This window comes from Episyrphus balteatus, chromosome 2, assembly GCF_945859705.1.
Source record: "Episyrphus balteatus chromosome 2, idEpiBalt1.1, whole genome shotgun sequence".
In the NCBI taxonomy this organism is placed as follows: domain Eukaryota; kingdom Metazoa; phylum Arthropoda; class Insecta; order Diptera; family Syrphidae; genus Episyrphus; species Episyrphus balteatus.
In genome coordinates this window covers 131,563,994-131,588,007 of record NC_079135.1, presented here as the reverse complement: position 1 = coordinate 131,588,007, position 24,014 = coordinate 131,563,994, and the positions used below count along the sequence as shown (strand labels likewise).

The following is a 24,014-nucleotide window of genomic DNA, read 5'->3' as shown; positions in this document are numbered from 1 at the left end:
TTTAGTATGATATGTTGCTCAAAATTAATGTTTTATGAACGCCCCTGATGAAACGAAGTATTGATATACGAACACCCCTAATGTGAACACGCCATGTCAAACATTTCCAGATTCATTGGAAAGTGGTAAAAAGTCATTTTAAAATTCATTTTGACTGGAAAAGTATTTTTTAAACAAATTCAAATTTCTTAAAAATTATAAACAAAAATAAATATTATATTTTATCAGATTCTGGCGGCAGAAATTCGCCTTTTTTTAAGATATAATTTATTAAAATCGGTTCGGTGTAAGTCCCGGAAAAGGGTGTTCGACAACCGTAATAATATATATGATACAATACGTAGATGAACTTATATATTGCAAGTCTACTAGGTTGTGCTTGGGATGTTCCATCTCGAATGTTTAGTTGTTAGGTTGGTTGTGTTAAGTTTGTTAAGTTGGAATATGTTGACTGAGTTAAGGAGTAAAAGTAAACTTTTTCGTTGTCCGCTAATTATGTTATGTTCTCATCCAGAATATCCAAAGCTCGAAGGTACCTACCTTCGGGATGACTTTGTTGGATCCTTGGCTATATTTCCTTCAAGTTTCTTCGCTTTTTGCATGAGATACTTGTTCAAATGCACGATTTTAGTTGTACAACTCATATAGTTTCCAGATAAGAGCTTGGACTTTTTGCATAGCTATCGATGGTGAAGTGGTTTAACAGTAGGTAAAGGTATATGTGAGTGAATCGTCAGCATAGAGCAGGTTCTCACACTAATTTCAATTGAAGTTGGTTGGTCAGAGGTCAGAATGCTGCAAAGAAAGGCATCAAGCTTTGATCCTTTTGCGACACGAGCTCATTGTTGATTTGAAGGTTTCCATTTGCTCTTAAATATTCCTGGAAGAAAAGAAAGAAAATATAAGGTGATATAAGATTATATCAATATTTTTTTCAAAAAATGTTATACTATTTAAACATTGCGATAACCATTCATAACACGTAAAATTTGTTATCCATTTTGTTTTTACATATTTTTTGTTTTTGCATACTTTCCAAGGAAAAAATAAGCCATCATTAATACAGACTACACTCAACCACTTCCAATCTATGAAACCAATAAAAGGTGCCTATTTATTGAAGAGGGATATTAATTTGAATGGTAAAAATATATAAATGGGGAAGTTGCACTGCAAATTCTAGTCTACTGTGCCCCCAATTTTATGTGCAAGGTACTTTTTGTTACAGCAATTGGGAGTATTTAGTTATTTGGAGTATTTTGAGAGAATGTAGTTCTCTATCTGAAATCGGTGTTGCCCAAGGTGTCTGTGTCGTATATGCCAGTATGTGCCCTGGTGTTTCTTTATGTTCGTTTGAGAACGATGTGGCCTGTGAGGAACCTTGTTAATATTAGTTGTGTTTTATTTTCCTCGTGATACAGGTCAGATCATTGTTTTTATTAGCTTTACAACAAAAGCAGGATTTTGTTTTGTTATTGTTTCGCAAATAAATACAATGATGTGATCTGGATCACGAGGAAAATTAAACATACAGCCCTATTCTGCTATTCGATTCACGTGAAAGTCTAAAATAATATGCGTTTAAATTTTCACAAAAAAATTTGTCTGAGGATTACTAAAACAAGCAGAATAAACGTCTTACTATCGAAAGACATAAGTTTATCGAAGACAATTCGACGTGGTTAATGAATTAAATCTTTCGATTCACGTGAATCGAATAGCAGAATAGGGCCGATAGCTATTGTCAGGTTGTTCCTGCTCACATTTACACAGGTTTTGTTTTGTTTTTGGCGTGTAATTCCCAAGTATTCGTTTTGCCTGTATCTGTATGAGATTCATTCGAAATCGTTTTCATCATTTCTTATCAATTGTTAAATTAGGTAAGTTATCTGTAATACCGCAATATAATTTGAACCCCCTGAACACCAACATATCCATTTTCCAATAGTGTCTTTTTTATTTTCTAAGTTCTTCTAGCTTGCTTACAAAGTCTCATGCGAATTTGGATTTAAAAGTGTATGAGTTGTTTGCTTAATTAAATCCATAATACATTATAAACTTTATACACTTTAAACTTCATTCAATGCCTTTTTTGCCGTAACCAGTACGGCCCTTTTATGTCGGACCACAGCTCCTAAAAATGTTTTGGTTTCCACCTCAATGTTAGCCATTTGATTCTTTTACAAGATAAAATGTTTTACCATAGTTAGTCAATGCGCTTAAATATAATTGATAACAAAACCTATTTTAACTTCAGTATCTACTCGAAAATAATAGTTTTTTTTTTTTTAATTTTAATAAAATGAATTTAGTTATTAAAGTCAAGTGACTTGGAAACCTTTTCTTGTCAACTTATTACCTTGGTACTAATTTTTGTCGCACAGTATATTATATTTATCAATCTTTTAATAATCTTATCTAACAATATAATGCTATGCTGTTTATCGCATTCTGACCTTCCATTGTTTATGTATGAAAATATTTCTCATAAGTTGTGAACAAATATTTGTGATAGGTACTTTTTTTTTGTATTATTTTATATATATTTTAAAACATGTGTTGTACCAATTGGTTTATGAGAAGTGCATGATTCTTACATCAAAATGCTCACCTTACACCAGAACATAGGTAGGACATAAACAAGACATTTTCTTCTTCGTTTTATTGAACAGTTGAAGTTACATAAGAAAATTTGGCATACATATTTCATTGGTCATATCAGAAAAGAGGGCTAAAATAGTTCGTATAAACCTTTACACAAATAATGTGTTAAAAGTGTTTTAAGAATGGAAGGGGTTTGTATAATTATCGAGGTAACCTCTAATTACATCTGTTAAATTTAAATGCTGGCACAAAAGGACTGAGATGTAAAAGTTTGCCAAGTTCTAAAGTTTGGTTTTAAATTTGTATCAATTAAGTTTTGATTGTTTATTTGACAATTTTTCTTTAAATTATCGATTTTTAAGGTTATTTGAAAAATTAAAAACATCTAAAGCTATGCATATTTCCTTATTCTTTTGAGGAAATTGTATGCGAATATCTTAGAGTGGGGACCTCACTCTCTGATTAGAGAATGTCTATTTTGAAATGTTTCCTTTGCTTATGAAACTACAATAAGATTCTATGAGAAGTGCTCTAAAATAATTGATTATTATCGATTATCGATTTTTAAGGTTATTTGAAAAATTAAAAACATCTAAAGCATGCATATTTCCTTATTCTTTTGAGGAAATTGTATGCGAATATCTTAGAGTGGGGACCTCACCCTCTGATTAGAGAATGTCTATTTTGAAATGTTTCTTTTGCTTATGAAACTACAATAAGATTCTATGAGAAGTGCTCTAAAATATTTGATGAAAATTCAGCGAAAATGGGCAGTTACCACGCCCCCTGAATTGAAAATTTCAAATTTTTCCTTGTATGCAGCACAAGACCCATCACTGTGCCAAATTACAAGTTTCTTCGATAACGGAAAGTTGTCCAGAATTTTGATCATTTTTCAGTGAGTGAGTCAGTAAGTGACAGTTTTGCGATTTTTGAAGCTCTATATATCAGAAACTACTGATCCTAAGTTGCTGAAATTTTATGACTAGTTCAACAAATGGAGCGAGTTTGAAATTTCTAGCATATTTGGTATAGAAGTTAGAGGGGGGTCGAAAATGGCCTGAGTTGTTTCCTGTAAATAAGATTGTAATGCCAAAGTTGCTAGAGAACTTGGCTGGGCACTACCGTGTCCTTTGATAAGTTTAGTTAAGGCGCCAGTTAATCAATGTATACGTAATCTTCTATTATTTATCACTATCAATCATTCAATAAAATAACTTGCGATTGCCTTCCCAAACCATATCCCTTTAAAATTACTTCTAACTTGCAAAAGCCTATCTTATCACTAACAAAAAATAAAACTAAAACTTAAATACCAAAACTATATCACTTACGTTCTTAATTTGTAAGTTTAACTGATAGGCGGTCATATTGAACTTGATACTTTAATCAGATATGGGTGCGGTATACTCTCGTAAAGCGAAATAGAAACAAAAAATAACTAAAAATCAAAACAAAATTCCATCAAAAACTCATATCTCTCTGATGATGATAAAGGAAGGAGACATAGAAAAAAAGAGAGAGAATTTTGTATATGAAAATTATATCTGATGTAGTAGGTAATAATATAAAACACCCAAAGGCCATATAAGCATATCTATTATGCATATAGATACCCAAGCTAACATCAGCAGCAGCAACAAACAGTCTTTAACTAAAATAGTCATTTAGTAATTGTGTTAATGGAGTGCGCAATGACTGCTAATTGATGAGAACTCTCCCTCTCTTTCCATTAATATTTATTTGCTTCATGTGACCGACTGACCTAACAGTAATAGACTTCGAAAAAGTATCTATCTAAATGTATGTTTGTATATCCTTAAGTCCCTAAGCTATAACTTAGTATAAGGTCATTCAGTTTAATGAGAAGTGAAATTCACTTTTCAACCGCGCCGCAGCAGACGAAAGTATGAGACTTATGAAACTAGAGCGTACAATAATTAGAATAAAAGAAACACAAATTCGCTCATCGTTAAAAGTGTCTAATTGAATTCATGATAGTATAAGTTTAAGTATCTACTAGATATGTACTGTAAACTTTCATATGAGTAAATGTGCGCCAAAAAAAAAATAATTACAAGATTAATTACAAGATCTCATAAAGCAGACACACTCTAAAATTAGATACATAAAGTGTTTGACTTTCCAGGAGTTTTTTTTCTGATTTATGAATGTATTTTTTTTTTTTTTTTTTCAAAAGAAAAATGAAATTTTATTTCAAAAATTACTTACATAAATGCAGATTCAAGGATATTTTAGATATTAACATGATTATTAATAATACAAAAAAATTCCCTTTGATGTTTTTTTCTTTGGACTCTTTTGCGAGTAGCAGTAGAAGGCTGATTGAATTTTCGAAACGTGTTTTCAATTCACCTCCATTGAGGTCTTCGAATAATAGATTCAATGGGTTCCTGATACCTCTCTCTGATTCCCCCTGGACTGATACTTTGAGAAAAGGCATACGTAGTCTACGATATTTAGATTCAGATCAGATGTCAGATTCCATCGAATTATATGTTGCGTTTATAATAGCAATGGACTCTTTCGGGATAGACCTCCTCTACAAAACAAGCCAAATAAACTCTGTTGAGGCAGTCAAAAGCCTTCTCGAAGGCAATGAATAGCAGGTGAAGGTTGATCAATATTCAACAGCTTTGCACAGGGTGTTGATGTGATCTTTACAGGAGAATAAAGCGCAGAATCTTGCTTGTTTAGCATTCATTCTGTTTATTTTTGTAGGCATTCTTCGGTACAAATAATTTTACATTACAGACTCGATTGACCGGGATGGGCCGCGTTAGGGCCATTTCCCACATCGCCGAAAAACGGTTCGGTACCGGGTAAACTCCCCTTTTGGCAGGTTGCAAGATGCACATTTGTGGTACTTTGCAACCATTTTAAAGGGGCGTTTATCCGGTACCGGGCCGGTTTTCGGCGACCAATGTGCGAAATAGCCCTTACGGATAATCAAAAATCCCCGATATTTTTTTTTTTTTTTTCAAACTGCAACAAAAATTGTTGTATTGTTAGTTCTTTGATTTAATTAACGTGAATGCGGTGAACAAGCATTATAGCCTGGTGTGTTACTCCAGGATAATTCAACTCTTAATAAAAAAAATAAATAAAAACTCTATATAAATGAGTTCAGGTTCAGACAATTCTTCTACAAAAAGCGTACCTAGGGTGCGGGGAACTAAGTCCACGGGAACTAAGTCCACTGAGGTAGTTAGTTCCCACTCAGTGGGAACGAAACCCACTTTAGTAAAGTGGAGTAAGTTCCCATGCTAGGTGGAAATCTAATTCCGGAAAAAAACGTGTGGTGTTCGTTCCCTCTGAATGTTAGTTAACTTAATTCCCATTTCACCAAGAAGAAGTTGAATAAGAAGAAAAAGAGTCGCGAGTTTTAAATTTCACTTTTTACCGAATCTGGAAAATCAGCAGTTCATTTTGAAATCCAGTTTTCAGGAAACTGAAAAGAGCCCGACAAACAATTTTGGTTCTATAAAGCCTTACAGGTGCAATTGTTGCTTCTGTAAAGCATTATAGAAGCAAAATTGTTAGTAGGGAGTGTAACACCCACGGAACTAACCCAATTGGATGTTAGTTCCATTTAATTTGGAATTAACATCCGCGGGACAAGGCACAGTTTAGTTAAAAAAGTGTTGTTATTGGCGCCTTCCTGGCGACTTTACATACCTTTAGCGGAGCAACGAATTTACGTGAGCGGGACAGAGAACCCTAAAAGGGTTTTAAAATACTGAGAACCCTCGAAGCGAGTCAGACAAAGTTTCAGTTAGTTAAAAAGACGCCGACATTGGCGACTTTAAATATCCTAAGTGGACCGCTCACGCAAGTTCGTTCCTCTGCTTAGGTAATGTTAGATCGCCAGGCAGACGCAAATGTTTGTATGTTAGTGAAGTGTTATAATTTGGCAAACACGAAGCGGAAAAACATTTGCTAACATGAGAATCTATTTAATTTGTACAACCCAAATTTTTTTCCGCTTCGCGTTTGGTTTGTACAAATTAAATAGATTCTCATGTGAGCAAAAGTTTTTCCGCCTTCACCCTGTTATCAACTCATAAAGAATACATATCAAAAATATTTTCGAAAAGACTTTCACTTTCCATGATCTTATTTTGTCACGATGCTATTTCGACTAACCATTAACATGTGAGGAATGAGTGCCGAAACTGTTTTTTTTGGGACTTATGTCTCAGTAGTGAGGGACATACCTAAGTCCATAATTGGATTCTAGTAAAGTGGGACATAAATTCCGAAAAAAATCGGGACTTATGCCCGTGCGCGTTTTTTTTTTTTACTAAAAAGTACTTTTACGAAAAATAACGCTTATTTGATTACTTTCGTTTTTCGTTATTAAATCGTTGTTGAAAATAAATTCTCTTTTAATTTTGTTGAGTGTGTACTAGGTTCCCATTAGAGAGTGGAATTCAATCCCACCTTGAATGGGAAAGAAAACCACTTCACTAAAGTGGATTTCGTTCCCACTCAATGAGAACGAAGTCCATCAGTGGACTCCCTGTCGCTTTCAATCCATGAAGGTTGTTGAATTTTCCCACGAACCTTCAGAGTATACCTACGCAATTAGAGGCTATGTTTAGATTCGCAGGATTTCTCGTGTTCTTAGAAATTTAAAATGTGCGTCATATTAACCTATTTTTTAATGGTTATATAGGTACTTAAAATAAGCAATTCCATTTTAATTTGTTTTGTTTATGTTATTCGATTAACTTAAAAAATTTAAAGTTTTCTATAGTTGAGTTTTTTTTTTTAAAGTAAATGATTGCACTTCTCTGATATTTTGGGATGTTATTAGTACAGATTCCAGTATTAACCCGAGTTTTCAGCTTCAAAAGACCTGTGGTAACTACGTAATGCCGGAAAACCGTGATATTTTCGTACTTTTCTCAGTTTTTAATTTTTTACTTCTTACTGTACATCCTATAGAAGTTATCACCATTAACAAAAAACCGAAAAACAGAAAAAAGTACAAAAATTTCGCTATTTTTGGCGCACCACGCAGTTGGCACAGTTCTTTTGAAACTGCAAATTTGGTGTTACACTTTTTGCGTCTATATCAACAACATTTCAAAACATCAGTATAGTGCAATTTTTTTGCGAGCTAACGTAAATTTGTCATTTTATGTCACTGGCCTTAATCTCTTTCTTTCAATGTTTCCTTTTATATCCCTTTAAAAGATTTTCGGATGAAGTAAAAGTTCAAAATTTTACTTTCTTCTGGTTTTAGTAGCATCGTTCTCGACAATCAATTCAAATAAAAAACCACTAAAACACATTGTTGAATTATTCCATTAACCAATATAGATTTATTTATTTCTTTTATATTTTCTTTTATTTTTATATGATTAATTTTATATATTTTTTTTTAAACTATAATTTTCAGGCGCATTCGACATCCACACACAAGGTAAGACAAGTTATAATCCTTAACTTGTTTAAAAATGTGTCATTGATTGTTATGTTCATTGTTTGTATCTGTCGTATCAGTTTAGAGTTGTTGTATGTATCAAACTGTATTCAATTGCTTTTGTGCATTTAGTAGTAATAATTCATTGTAAATGTCCTATTTGTGTATGTTTCATAGTTTATTAACTCTGCTTCAGCCTATTTTACCAGTAATAAAGATAATAGTAGTAAATAGCAACTGATAAAGTAATATCAAATAAAAATTGTATCAACATTTTTTTTCATTTGAAGAATGCTTAAAAGCTGAATTTTTACACCTAATAATGCGTGATAGTAAAAGTATTTAGATTAAAGACGGCTTACTGCAATATAACTTACAAACATTAGTCCACAAAATTTAACTAACACTTACATTTTTGTAGATCTTCCATTAAAGGTATACCACTAACATTCTCTGACGAGGCAAAATATTTAGGTCTGGCCCAATATAAAAAAGTTAAGCTGGGAACCTAATTCAAAAAAGAGTCAAAAAGACCACATTGGCCATGGCAATGAATAGATTCTTTAACCTCGTTTCACTCATTGGCTATATACTACAGTAATCAGACATCATGGTGGACCGCTCTAAACTAAGCAAAGTCCAACATTCAGCCTACCTATGCACTTCGCACCATCCCTTCCACGGGACTAGGCACTCTGTTCTATCTAACATCCCTCGACATATCGCTCATTTACTTGAATACTCTCATAACTCAAAAATCACAAGTTTAAAGTTATTAATGCAGAAGTTATTGAAATAAAGGAATCTTTTATCCTGCAAAAAGTCATTTCTTAACTTTAAAAACTGACGGAGAAGGAGCACACCATCTCACAGCTGAAATTTGATAAAAATAAAAACTTTCAGGTAACCATCCCTTTTAAATCAGTCTGCAAAGACAAGACTGTTAGATGATTCGATCCATTGCCTAAGCAACATGCTTTGGAATCTATTCTAACAATTTCTGACAATGGAAAAATAAAAATCGGGAAAGCACGTTTTTCAGGGAAATAGATATTGTGTGAGATTTTAGAACCCATCTGAATTGGCCTATTCTTTTTCAATTCACTGCGTACTACTCATAGCTCTGGGATCAAATCTGATCCCCTATTTTTAGTTGTCAATGGAAAACGAATTCTCCGAAAAATACAAATTCGCAAAAATTTAGATTTTTTAAATTGTACAAAATTCCACCTACAATCACTTTCTTTTACAGCTTAACTCTAATAGACTTAGTGAATCTCGCTTGCTTTATCAACTGCTTCAAATAGTTCAACGAATAGGATAGTTCAACTAATATGAGCAAATATTTTAAACACATGGGTTTCTGCCTTTATTCTACTTTCATAATGCTGACAGAATTTTCTAGCCTTTTGCTTTTCGAACCTCAACATTTATGCTTCCATTTTTACTAGCTTTCCCCAGAACATTCTTGGTGTTCTCGAAATTGAACCATCTCTTTTGTTTTAATAGCTACATAACGCATCTCGAATACAAGTGGAGTCAATACCTACTAAATTTCCAAATACATACATAGATGTAATTCCATTTACCTATTTTGGAAGATTATTTGGAGACAAATTTCATTGAAAATTTTGCCTCGTTTCTTATTAACTGTTTGATTTTATTCATCCCATGTGCAGATAGAATAAATTAGTATTCTGATATCGACTTATCTGAAATCGTTCTTTTTGTTCGAATATGGTGGTTGGCCCTAATTAAGAATCGCTACTCATGCAGATAGTAGTTTAGCTTAGCTCACTCTAAGTTTTATTAAAGATACTAAAATTCTGTTTTGTCAGCTAAAACTGGCAAAATTAAATGCTGACTTATTTCTTTTCTAAATACTTATCCACAATAAAAGCCCTTTATTTTTTTGTAAGATTAATCTGAGCATTTAAAATTCTTCACTTAACATTGTGTATCTGTCTTCTCTAACGTCTAACAACACCACCAACCAGCCGCCACCAATTCATCTCATAATAATATGCTTTTTATTCATTTTAAATGACAAAGTTAAATTAATCAACTTTCTTCTTCTAACCCACCATAACTTTTGCCTAGTTTGCATTTATGCAGACCTCATACAGAGTTTACTCTCGTACTCGTATATTATTTGTCTTAGAGATTGTATAATGTATAACCTGTACCTACTCTTGATGTGGTATAGTATAATGTAGAGTGTAGACACATCTCCATGTGCTTTTCTTTCATAATTTCTTTTTTTCTTGTTTGCTTCTTTTTTTTTTTTTAATTAAAGAAGCCTCACTAAATCTCCTCTGCTGAACTCTGTTAACAATTGACATACATACACCTTCTAATAACTTTCTATTCTATTTATTTTTTTCATTGCCGCCGCAGGTTAATGGCGAGGACAGCTGGATATATGAGGACATTCAACTGGAACGAGGCAATTCTGGCCTGGGATTCTCTATTGCTGGCGGAACAGACAATCCGCACATCGGTACAGATACATCAATATACATAACAAAATTAATACCGGGTGGAGCTGCGGCTGCTGATGGACGACTTGGTGTCAATGATATTATTGTATCGGTTAACGATGTATCTGTTGTAGATGTGCCGCATGCAGGTGCAGTTGATGCCTTGAAAAGAGCTGGCAATCATGTCAAATTGCATGTTAAACGTAAAAGACCTGCAAACTCGAGTGCACTAGCTGGTGCTGGTGATACTTCGACTTTAAATACTGGCACTGGTGCTGTTGCCAGTACGGGTCCACAAGTTATTGAAATAGATTTGGTCAAAGGTGGCAAAGGTCTAGGATTTTCAATTGCAGGCGGCATTGGCAATCAACATATACCAGGCGATAATGGTATATATGTAACGAAAATAATGGAAGGTGGAGCGGCGCATGTCGATGGTCGTCTTAATATTGGCGACAAGTTGATTGCTGTACGGCACAATGCGGTAAGAGTTTAATTGAATTTTGAAAATCAATTTGATTTTAATTAATTTTTTTCTTCTTATTTCTTTCAGTCGGAAAAGAATTTGGAAAATGTTACACATGAACATGCAGTTGCCACACTTAAATCGATAACTGATAAAGTGACATTGGTTGTTGGGAAGACGCAGCATTTAGTTAGTTCGTCATTTAATCAAGTCAATTCGCATTCAACAGGTGCGATCAATAATGTCGGACAAAGTGTTGTAGATTTCGGCCGATCACCTTCACCTGCCCCAGCTACATCAAGATCCCATTCACCTTTGCCTCGTAAGACACTATCTCTCACTATACCTCTAATACTACTAATTATTACTCTCTGCTATAATTTGAATATACATTACAAAAACATATTAACATATTATACAAATCATTTATAATTTTGAACTTTCTATCATTTCCCTTGTCCCAAATGTCCAATACATAAATGCAAATCTAAATGCACATGTGTGTTCTTAAGATGGTTAAGTTTACATTCTAAGTAAACAATATGAACTAATTTTTGTTTTTTTATTTTGCTACTTTTTTAGAACCTGCATCAAGGTATGCATCATCGAATGTTTTGGCAGCTGTACCGCCAGGTACTCCTCGTGCTGTAAGCACAGAAGACATAACCAGGTAAGTCACCATACCACAAAAGATCATCAAAACAACAATTTAAATATATTATCTTATCTCGTTGTTTTGTTTGTGAATAATTTGTGTGATGTAATGATAAGGAATAATTATGACCTTGAACCGTTAGTTGGTCCAGAGAGATAAGAAGTTGGCAATATAAACAAAATAGGCAGTGATGTTATAATATTTTTTTTTTGTAAATTTATCACAAAAGTTGTTTAGCATGAATGTCCAGACAGGCTGAAGTACTAGCTTGTAAACTAATAATTTATTTTCGATACTATTTATTTTATAATTTTGTCCCTTGAACCCACATTTCTCTTAATTTAATATTTAATTGATAGCATTTATTTTAACCATGCGGCTTCCATTTTAATTTCAAGTCATCCTTAGATATTTTGCTTCAATTGCAATATTAATAAAAACAATTAATTTTCTTACACGTAGAGTCCATGTGGACTGACTTAAATTCATTAAGCGCTATTCGCCATGTGTTTGCCGATATCGTTGCTGTTTTAGAAAATTGGCATAAATCTTAATTCTTCGGCGAAACTGTTTTAAATTTCCAAGTTTGTCAATTTTCCATACTATTTTCATAAATTGAAGAAAAAGAATCAGCTGTTTGAAAGGATGCAATTCCTTTGAATTTATACTGAGTTTACAGAAATTACTAGTATATTGCCATTAATAACTCAAAAACTAGTATTTGTGAGTTATGCCGCTTTTCTTAAACAGCGACGGTATATTGACAATATTAAGAGCGTTTTTAAATTTACTGTTCGATTTGTTAATTGTTTTTATTGAAAGAGGTGATGCCACTTGATCAGGATCACCTAAACGGAGGGACAAGAAAATTCTAAAAAAAACCTATATAAACGGAATAACCAATAAACGATATCGTTATAACTGATTCTGACTGTATTAGACATTCATATTAAAAAAAAAAAAACAAATTCATGCTTAAGTTTTGGAAGAATGGTAGGGAGCATTGTCCTTCAGCGCAAGGGACTCTAATTGAATTTTTAGACCCGAAGGTAAACTTCTGCAGTGACTTTCGATTCCGGGAAGATTGTTCTACGTTCTAATCTACTGAGAAGCATCGTCATACTATCACACCATTTAATAGTCAGTTTTCCCTTTGGTTCTCTTCGCGCAAGAATCATTCCATTTTTTCCAACATGCAGTTTAAACTTCGATGCTTAGGAAAAAATAACATTGATGGATTTTTTTTTTAGATAGATAGATACATAATGTTTTTTATCCCAATTAAGATGGGCGTGAGCCCAGGGCAAATGTTATTCCCATACTCTTGAAAAACCCTCCTGTTTCAGCACCGACTTGAGTGCCCTTAGTCCAGTTTTTACGAGCCATTTCCTCACTGATCTCGACAAAATTACTTTCCTTTTACTTCTGCTATAACTTGACACAGACCGTTTTTAAGATTCACTGAAGTCTTGAACCATTGCCGAACAATGTACAATGTACATCACCAACAATAGATCTTCCACTTGGGTCGTTTTTATTGCCTTTGAACCTTTTTTTCTACTAGCTTATTTTTCGTCAAACTACGTCTGTTACATTTACTACATTGACGACTCTTAAAACTAATAGTAAAGAACCATTCAATGTTGGGAATAATTTAGAAATACCAAAATTTTATCAGTGGGGTTCGATATAGCTGATGTGACTCGACGAGAAATAGTCCCCAGGTTCCACGATATTTTTTACTTGCGATATAGGTACTATAGGGCAAGTTTAGGATTCGTAAAAAAAATCGAACTCGAGATAACAATTTTACATGGCATTACGATGATGGAGAATGCCAAAAAAGTGGGTCCGGCAATTCTGTCTGTCTGTCTGTCTGTCTGTCTGTCTGTCCGTCTGTCTCTATCTGGAGCTGCAGCCTAAACGAGTGAAGTGATTTTCTTCAAACTTGGTAGTTAGCAGTTTTTGGTGATTCCCTAGAGGGGAAATTGAAATTTTTTTTTTATGACCAAAACTAACGGTACCTGCCATATAACGGAAATAGAAAAGTTAATTTTTTTCAAAAACGGCTCTAACGATTTTGATTAAAATTTTTGTGTGTAGTACAACACATAAGGGCCAACTTTTTAAATAAAAAAAATATTTTTTGTACCGTTATTAACGGTACCTGTCATAGAACGGTTTTTTTCATTTCTGAATATCTCGTACAAAATTAACCCGATTTAAATGAAAATTTTTATACAAAAGTGTGTAAGTAAAGATAATATTAAAATTTTAGAAAATTTTCAAAAAACGCATTTTTGGTTTTTTAAAAAATATTTCAAAATTTTTTTTTGAAAAATCAATTTTTTGAAAACGGATCAATGAAAAATTTTGAAATTTAGTTTTTATGTGTAAATTAATTATTTCTTCAAAATGGAATACCAACTTTTTTTTTGAAAAATGTTAAAAAAATTTTATATATACAAAATTATTTTTTTAAAAAACGGCTCCTACAATTTTCAAAATTTTTTTTCTAAAAATACCTTTTTATACGAGAAATAAAATGGCATATTTGTTTTTTTTTTTTAAGATATTTTAAAACGGAGTTTTATTAATTATAAAAACAGATTTAATTTTTTTATACTACTTATGAAATTTCTTCAAAATATCGAATTTTAAATTTCTTGAATAAAAAGCTTTAACATTATAGTTACTTTAAGCATAAGAGCAAGTACGTGCGACCCCAGTCGTGCAATTTATTTATAAATGAAAAACCCTCAATCTTTTAAATATTTCACTCGTTTTCAAATTCAAACGTGGCAAACACAAAATATTGGCTTTGCTCTCCGAACTGATTTTTCTCAATACTTTTTTCACTGAATTACTTCGGTTCGTAGCTTTAAGGAATTCCAAGAACTGTGCATGAAAATGGTAAATAATTGACCAAAATTTTTCGAACATAGTTAATATATCCTACAAAAAAAATTGCATGTTTTCTTTAAGAACATTTATGTACATACAGTACCTTGCCATATTATTTGCTGAATTTTTAAAGTTTTTGTCGAAATATCTTAAATTTTTTTTGTCTCATTTACACTTACACTTATCATGTAGTTACGGACAGACTTAAAAAAGTTTAAAGAATTCATAAATTTTGATAAAATATAACGTGCAAAAGGGAATATGGTCATAAAGAAGTTTTTTATGGAATTCAAGACCGGAAAATTTCCAGACGGGTCCAATACTTAAATTTGTGTTTCGAGAAATAACGTGGCATTCTTAATTTTATGGCAAAAGCCCCATTTGCATAAATATAGAAGCTCTGATCGTCGGTTATTACGTAATGTTCTTAGATTTTGGGCAGTTTTTTCTTTCTCAGAGGACCAGGCGAGCAGAGCTATTCATAGTATGTTTCCTAGAGAGTAATAGATGAAACGAGGATGGAGAGGTATTATCAGGAAATATGAAATCTTAATCTAAAGAGACTCCATGTGACGGGGCTGATATAAATCTATATAATCGCTTGTCCAAATTAACCTATTTATCAATAAAAGAACCATGTTATCCCATCAAAAAAAAATCTTATAACATCACTGTCGAAAGATAAAAAAAAAGATAAAACAGGAGAAAATTTTCAAGAAATAAATCATTATTACTCGTACATTAGTTATATCGAAATCGGAAACGCATCACAATTAAACTGAAATATATAAATAAATAAAAAAAACTCATTTCATAACAAAACGTCGTCGCGTCGTGGTGTCGTCCGCCAACACAACACCAACCAGTAACCAGTATTGGTCGGTTTGTCTCCTTTCAGTAAGCTAGTCTCAAAGTAATCGTGCAGATCGTGTTTTGTTTTATTTAACGTTTTTATGATTTTTTCATTGAATTACTATAATTAAATATTATTATCACAATTATTATAAACCAATACCAAATAATTATTATTTATTTAAGCGATACCTACTTTAGTTTAAAATTATTTGGCATCACAAAAGTGTGATATTTATTTTTTTTTTTTTTTTTTTTGTATAACAAAATATCATTGATTAGTCACCATCATCAATGTTCAAAAAAATGAGCTGTTTACAGCTGCATTTGTTCAATGAGAATCATTTTTTTAAGCAAAAATACGTGAGGTGCTTAACAAACGGCTTCATTAACCTAATGAGTATGCTGATGTTGAATTTTTTCTTATTTATTTAATCAATTATTTTTTTTCTTTTATATTTTTTATGAAAAATAGAGAGGCGCGTACGATAACTATACAAAAGGGCCCTCAAGGACTGGGCTTTAATATTGTTGGAGGCGAAGATGGACAAGGAATTTATGTGTCATTCATTTTGGCTGGTGGGCCAGCTGATTTGGGTGGTGAATTGAAACGTGGTGACCAATTGATTAGTGTGAATAATGTTAATCTTAAAAATGCCACACACGAAGAAGCTGCTCAAGCGCTTAAAGTAAGTATAATTTGTGTTATTTTGATGTTAGATTCAAAATAAATAAAACTTTATTAAATTAGGATTAAACATAAAATAATTGCAGTTTTATTAGAACTAAAATTTAATTGTAAACTTTAAAAGTTCGAAAATAATACTTGATATAGCACGTGAAGGCATTCATATTCTGTATGCATTCTTACTAAATTTACACATATGTATGTATACTATTTCCGATGAAAGTCGATTTTTCAAAAAATAATTTTTTATTAAATTTGGAAATGATGACCATAAAGTGACATTTTATATGGAAAGAAAGACGAATTGGTTTTGAATGAAGTTTCTATGTCGTTTTCGATTGGACACTCAATCATTGTTTTTTTCTGTTTTTCATTCAATTTTTTTTTGTTTTCTGCAATTAATTTGCCAGTTTATTTTCAAACAAATAAATTATGCTTTTAAAATATTTTCCAAAACGAATTCCCCATTAATTGGTTAAAAATTAGGTACAATTTTCTTTAAATATTAATTATTATTTTTCAAATCGTATGCCATGTTTGACATTTTAAATTTCACAGAAAAACAAACACAAACACAAAAAAAACAGAATTGAGTGGAAGCGATTCAAACTGTTTTATTGGATTTCAGAATTAGTGAATCCTTGAGTGATTCCAATAGAAAACGACATAATATTTTTTAGGGCTTTAGAAATTGTAGTGCGATGCTACCCATCGAAAAAATACATATTTTGGTACAATTTCATACCCCTTTTTTACTTAAATAATTTTATATTAATTTATATTTTTTTATATCTAAAAATTAAAAAAATGAGGAATTTTTTTTTTTTGTTGTAAAAGATAGAAAAAATTAACGTTCTAAAAATTTTCAAAGCAAGTATTATTTTAAAAACCCTAGAATAAACAGTATTGCAAATCTAAATAATTTGTTCAAAAAAATCTCGAGTCATTATTCTGAGGTATACTGAGATTCTGAACCTAAAAAGAATTGTTATTGTGTAAAAATTACTTAAATTTGAAGTTATTGATTTTTTCTTTAATGTTTATTTATTTTGAAATACATTTTGCTTGAAGTGTCACACCCGTTACATTTTTGAATTGTTTTAAAACCACATTGTTGTATTTATTCCCTTGAGATATATGTATGTATGCTTACTAGAAACGTAATTAAATCTCTTTTTATATTGAAAATGATATCCACAACTTTTTATTCAAAAATCTACAATATATCCTAGTACGCAGATCGAGATAAAATTTAACTCACATACAAATTATCGAGATAAATTTTAGCTCCCATACAAATTATTGAACAAATTTAGCCGAGCTAAAATTTATACCATACAAAATATCGATAACTTGTATGGGAGCTTTAGCTCGGCTAAAATTTAGTTCGATCTGCGAAACAGGCTTGGGGCTTTAAAGAGTCACCAAAGTAGACTGCATTGATTTTCTAACGTCACACCCGTTACATGTTATCTTAAGAGTTTGAAACGTTTAAAGACAAGTTAACAAAATGTTATTTTAAACATAATATTAACAACTAAATAAATATTATGTGTGAAATTTATACACAAGCCAGGAAAAAAAAAATAAGTAACCATGTCACACCCGTTACAATGGAAATACCTTGACTTAAACTTAAACTTATAAGAAGACGGAAAATAAATAATGAAATAAATTCATAATTTGTTTATGTTTAGTGGACTATATGAAATAATATCAATTTTAAAGTATTTGTGACCTTTTTGTCCAAATGCGTTTTACCCCCTGAATACAATGGTGTAGCTGTGGCTGTAGCTTGTAGCGCAAGTTGAAGAATTCTCAACTTTTACCTCAGCTTCAGCCTACTTTTGTAGGGTTTTCCTTCAACAACAATTTTGACAGTACTACAAGCTACAGCCACAGCTACACCATTGTATTCAGCCAGTTAAGGTATATCTGACCCTAAAGAAGATATTGGAAAGATTTAAACAGTTTTTTATTGAAGAAAAATAGTTCTTATAGAAAGTCTTACAGATAAATTATCACACATTAAAAAATAATAAGACTATTAAACTTCTGAGATTCTCAAAATCTTCGTTTATATTGTTTTTAATTTTTGAGTTATAATTTTGAAATATATTTATGAATGTAATTAATTGTTACACTATTTCTTTATTTAACAGAACTCTGGTGGTGTTGTAACTCTAGTTGCCCAATATCGACCAGAAGACTATAACCGCTTTGAAGCTCGCATACATGAACTCAAACAACAAGCTGCTCTCTCATCTGGTACTGGTACTCTGCTTCGTACGTCACAAAAGCGCTCCCTCTATGTACGCGCTCTATTTGACTACGATCCAAATCGAGATGACGGCTTACCATCACGAGGTCTTCCATTCAAACATGGAGACATATTGCATGTTACAAATGCCTCTGACGATGAATGGTGGCAAGCTCGCCGTGTCCTTGGTGATAGTGAAGATGAAGTTATTGGCATTGTACCATCAAAACGTCGATGGGAAAGAAAAATGCGTGCCAGAGATCGTAGTGTTAAATTCCAAGGACATGCTGCCAATAACAACATGGACAAGGTATGTTGAATTTGTTTAAAATGTTCAATATGAATTTAAAAATTGGAATTAAATAGCAATCAACTTTGGATCGAAAAAAGAAGAATTTTACATTTTCACGAAGATTTCCATTTATGAAAAGTCGCGATGATAAAAATGAAGATGGCAGTGATCAAGAGCGTGAGTATAAAAAAAAATATATAAAAATTGGTTTCAAATTTATAGTTAAACAACAACAAGTCTACATAATTATGCTTTACTTGTGTTATTTGTTTTTATTTTTATTCTCATTTTTAATTTTTGTTATTTTCCCCAAAAAACCCAAAACGTTTTCGTTTTGTTTTCTTGTTTTTTTTAATTTCATATACAATTTTATACGTGTGTTTGTCGCTTGTCCACACCAACTTAATGTGTTTTGTCCATAAAAAAAAAAAAACAAAAATGTTCCAAAAATACACATACAAATATAATTCTGCGTAGCTAATGGAGTCGTAAATAGCGAAAACGACAATATGAACAATAACGATTGCAACGAACAACAACGTAAGTTTAAAAACTTAAAACAATACTTTACCAACTAAATACTTATAAGGAATTAATTCTAATTATAAATTGCAAAATCAAACGAAAAAAAAACCGGTTGAGTTAAAAAATTACCCTAAATAAACTAAAAATTAACTTGTAACTTATTTATTATATTTATGGCGTAATTTTAAAAGTAAGTTAAAAAAATTAAGTTAAGACCCTTTTGCTGATACGACTCATATAACTATATAAGCTCTACCAAATTCAATGTTTGATATAATTGAAGCTAAGTGTAACTTATCTTATGGAGAAGAAAAAGTAGGGCATACAGCTCTTAAGTTAAACTTAGCAGATCTATAAGGTTATGTTCTTAATTGAAACTGAAACAAAAGTTAGCAAAAATGAATTTTGATTTGATTAATTTGTGGAAAGATGAGGTCGAGGTTTTCGGATTGATTGAATACGGTGCTTTCCGATAAGTTTACAATCGTCCTTATCACGAATTCCATTCGTATCGGAAATCCGATCGAAATGAAAATTTGTATGAAATTTTCCATTACATTCCGTGGTTGTTTTTTCGAGAATCGTAGCAAATTTGGGATAGGAATGGAATTCGTGATAAGGCCGAATAGAAATGAGTATGACTTTGGAGAGATGCATGTTTCCACTGATTCAAAAATCGTTTCAAGGGATGCCACAGAAATTGCAAGGTTATGTTGAAAATATATTAAATTTCCATCTACAACGTCAGCAAATTTTAAAAGGGATTTTTTTTTTATAACAAAATTCACACCTAAACGTTCCTGTGAACCTTTGTGAAGAAAAATATGAAGAGTTTTACTTCACGACCCGTGAAAAATGTACGGTTTTCGGCAAAAAAAAATTGAAAACTTGTGGACCGTTAACACCGGATTTTTTCAGGTTTTTCAATTAAATTTGTTCTTATTAAATAATTAAAAAGAGTAAAATTTAATAGCAAATAAACGATAAATAAAATCTTGTGAAATTGTTTTTGTTTGTCGTTTAATTTTACGGCCTTTTCCTCCGAACGTCATACTTCAACAACGTCTTCTTTTTCTATGAAGAAGGTTTTCGTTTGACGTTTTAATTGTTTTAATTCTGCAACACCCCAGATCCCACCAAATTAATGTTTTTTATTAAACAAGTGAAAAGAAAACATTTAAATAAAATCCGGTGAAATAATTTTTATTATTTAATTTGATGGCCATTTCTTCCAAACGTCATAGTTCAAGTCATCAGACAACATCTTATTTTTGCCTAGTACTAATTTCTTCAAGGAAATGAGCCATTTTTGTCGTGACACGCATACAATTACAAAAAAAAAAAATTACTCTCTTTTATGTTCCTTCACTCCAGAAAAAGGATCAAATCTGGAGTATACTTCAAGTTTCGTAAAGAAAAACGGAATTAATAAAGTTGAAAGTACAAAATTTCTTACAAAAGAAAATAAATTGTGTTATACTTATAACTTAAGATAAACTTGGTTATGACTATGAACCGGATTTAAATGCAAATGCATATATTTTTTGGGAACACTTTAAAAGCAAGGTATCAAATTATGTATACGATTCAGGAAATTTCCTTTAAAATGCGTGGCATTCAATCGTTAGTGCATATTTTTGCATATTTTACTATAAATGCATATTTAGCATTTATTTGCATATTTTTGCACATTTTTATAACAAATGCGAGTTTTTCGTGCATATTTTTTCAAAAAATTGGAATAAATAACTAAATTACAAGCTTGACTGGTAGAAATTGGATTTTGTCATACATTCTGGGCAATTTTTTTTTTTAAAGCAAGCCACAAAATTCTATAAAGATTAATATTTCTGAACTCAGGAATGGTTTTTAATCGAGCCATTGATATCGGTATGACAGGCAATTAAATTTTCATGAAAGTAAAATTTTTTTTTAATTTCCAAGAAATATTGTTTCGTTTTTAAGTGCATTAAATCCGATCCCTGATTTAAGAAGTGTATCAGCAAATGGGCCTAAATAAAATTAAAATTAACTTTTAACTTGTTTTTTATATTTATGGTATTTTTTGTTTGTTTCATAAATGGAAGTAGATATGGAAGGGATATTAACAATGGGTTATTCGGTGTCTTTGTTTTTAAGAAAACACACAACACGCAGCACTTGTTATACCAATATGTTTTATTTTATTTAATTTATCCGCAACTCCACTCTATTTGTTTTTTTTTTTATATCATTCTCTTTGTTTATACATTTTTTTTGTGTTGTATAATTTTTGTCAAAAAAAACTTAGCTCTTAACTCTCTCTTGTATTGCATTTGTATAACTATCTATTTTATTTCTCGATTCGTTTTTCTAGCTTTTATGCTTTGCTACACACAAGACGATGCCAATGCTGAAGGAGGTATGTACCAAGTTCACTACACTATTGCTCTTATTTAATTATTTTATTTATATATTTTTTTTATTAATGTAAATTGTTGTGTTTGTACTCTAGTGTGTTTAAATATATACATAATATATATTTTTATTTTTTTTTTTAATACATAATTTAATCAAACAAATTAATATTTTCCTCTTTCACTAAAACAAAGTATTTACAAAAAAAAAAAAAAATCAAATATAAACACTACTAACTCAGTATAGAAAACCAACAACAACAAAAAAAGCAATATCTCTCATACAAGACATTTATTTCACTTTAATTTTATATTATATTTTGAACTAAAAGGATATTATTTTCATGTTCAATATGGTGTTTTGAGTTTATTATCGACTTGACGCAGCAAGAATCTTATGATTTAAGTATTTAAAAAAAATACTCATGTATAAATATATTTTTTTTTTTAATTTCAAATTTTAAAGCTTAGTTCAAAAAAGCTTAAATTTGTTGTTTGATATACATATTTTTTATATATATTTTCTTTTTATTTTATCAGTTGCATTTATTGTAAATACATATATGAACATACGTAACCTAAATATCTTGACTCTGTAAACTCGATATATTAATTTGTTTAAGAAAATTGCTCTGACACTCCGTTAAAATAGGTCAAGAATCATTGCATTTTCTTCCATAAAATCAATGCCAATAAGAGTACGATTAACGATATCTTTTGGTAGAGCGATGAATTTTATGGGCCTCAAAGATTTCCAATTATTATATTAGATTTGCCAATAAAAATGTCGTCCTTATTCGTATCAGCTTCTGTAAGCGTAAAGTTGACTGGAACTTGAGTGAAAAAATGAGGAAAAATTATTTGCTTTTCTCAAAGTTAACTGGTTTTTAGATAAGGTAATAATTATTTTATTTGGATACCTGTACTAACTTCACCACACATTCAAAGTCTAAGAAGTTGGCAATTGAAAGCACGAAAATAACGCAGGCGAAAATATAAATTTATAAATTCTAATTCATTGTTGTTTTTTACAATTTTTTTTTTATTAAAATATTTTTTTATTTTAATTTATTATTATTTGTATTACAATTAAAATTGATGAATCTATTAGGTTTTATTTACATAAAAGCAAGTTTTTGAAAAAAAAAAAATATAACTTGAAAATCAAATTTTTAAAATTTGTTTAAAGTTTTGATTTGAAATTTCACTTCAAAAAAGTATTCGCGAAAACAATTTAAATCCAAAAACATTTGAAAGAATGCAAAATAAGCTTTCAAAAAAGTTACTGCAAAGTATTCTAGGTACTATAATTTGTTTCTTATTTAAGGTTGAATTTTCAGAAAATTGCTGCTCTCACCGGGACGAGGGGTGATACAGCCCCCTTCATTTACATTTTTTTTCTTAGATTAAACTCAATAAAATATTTCTCACTTTTTAAACAAAAAAAAAAAAAACATAATTCAAAAATATAGGTTTTTCAAATTTATTAATATTTTGTTCCCTAACTTAATTTCCTGTTAACTTTTAACTTTAATCCAAATAAAGTGACAAAAAATGTCTTATTATCAGTAGAAGTAATTAATATCACAAATCGACCTATTCTGCCCCACTGTGCGACGATATGATTTTGATTTTTAATTTCAAGTGAGTGTCAGAGTAAAACAAAAATTATCAAACAGGTGCATTAAACAAACTTATTGGATGTGATATCAGGAAATATTCATATCATATAGTTTCTTTACTACACTCAAAAAAGCTGCGATTCAAGATATTATTTTTTTTATATTTAAAAAAAAATTAATAATTAAAATTAATTTTATACATAATATACAAATACATAAAGAATGCTATAATAACTTTGTCGTGTATATCGATATTGAACAAAAAATATGCATTATATAATTATTATACATTTGTATAGTTTTTATTTATTTATTTATTTTGCTATATCAGTCAAATTATATAAATATTATACTTATTATACATATTTTGCTGAGAACGATTTGAAAGAAAAAAAAAAAAGAAAAAAAAGTAATCCTACTCATCCAACATTTCAGCATATTAAACATTCAATGTTTGAGAGTAGTTAGATTAAATTTTTTTTTATAGATAATCTCTCCCTTTCATAAAAGTTCCTTGTTGGCTTGATTAACTTTTTTTCATTTAATTTAGTTTTTATTTAATAATTTGTTTATTATTTTTCTTATTATTAAAAATATTAATAATACAAAAAATCGGTTTAAGTCCTTTTTCATAACCCCTAACAATTTTAAGTAATTTGGAAAGTCTTAAGAGTCTATTTAGGGAAATATATGTGCCTTTTGAAGGCACTTGAAATTTTTTTTTCAAAAATGACATCTAGATTCTAGAGTTATATGGTCACAATTGGCTGTTTTTAGTTGTTTTTTTTTTTTAAGTAGCATTTATTATATACAAATTT

At 30.7% G+C, this 24,014-nt stretch overlaps 1 protein-coding gene across 14 annotated transcripts in view; it reads left to right on the top strand.

The window, feature by feature from the left end:
- The window catches only part of LOC129911728 (disks large 1 tumor suppressor protein), a 146,173-nt gene that overhangs the window by 103,665 nt on the left and 18,494 nt on the right, over window positions 1–24,014 (top strand). For 6 of the 14 annotated variants that reach the window (XM_055989615.1, XM_055989614.1, XM_055989608.1 and 3 more), the window contains 9 exons: window positions 8,033–8,056; window positions 10,454–11,020; window positions 11,090–11,324; window positions 11,585–11,672; window positions 15,889–16,102; window positions 18,264–18,671; window positions 18,728–18,830; window positions 19,131–19,193; window positions 21,535–21,579. In XM_055989615.1, the coding sequence (XP_055845590.1) occupies window positions 8,033–8,056; window positions 10,454–11,020; window positions 11,090–11,324; window positions 11,585–11,672; window positions 15,889–16,102; window positions 18,264–18,671; window positions 18,728–18,830; window positions 19,131–19,193; window positions 21,535–21,579 (1,747 nt within the window). The remainder of the gene's footprint in view (window positions 1–8,032; window positions 8,057–10,453; window positions 11,021–11,089; window positions 11,325–11,584; window positions 11,673–15,888; window positions 16,103–18,263; window positions 18,672–18,727; window positions 18,831–19,130; window positions 19,194–21,534; window positions 21,580–24,014) is intronic. The other 8 variants (XM_055989613.1, XM_055989607.1, XM_055989612.1 and 5 more) reach the window with 7 other exon arrangements.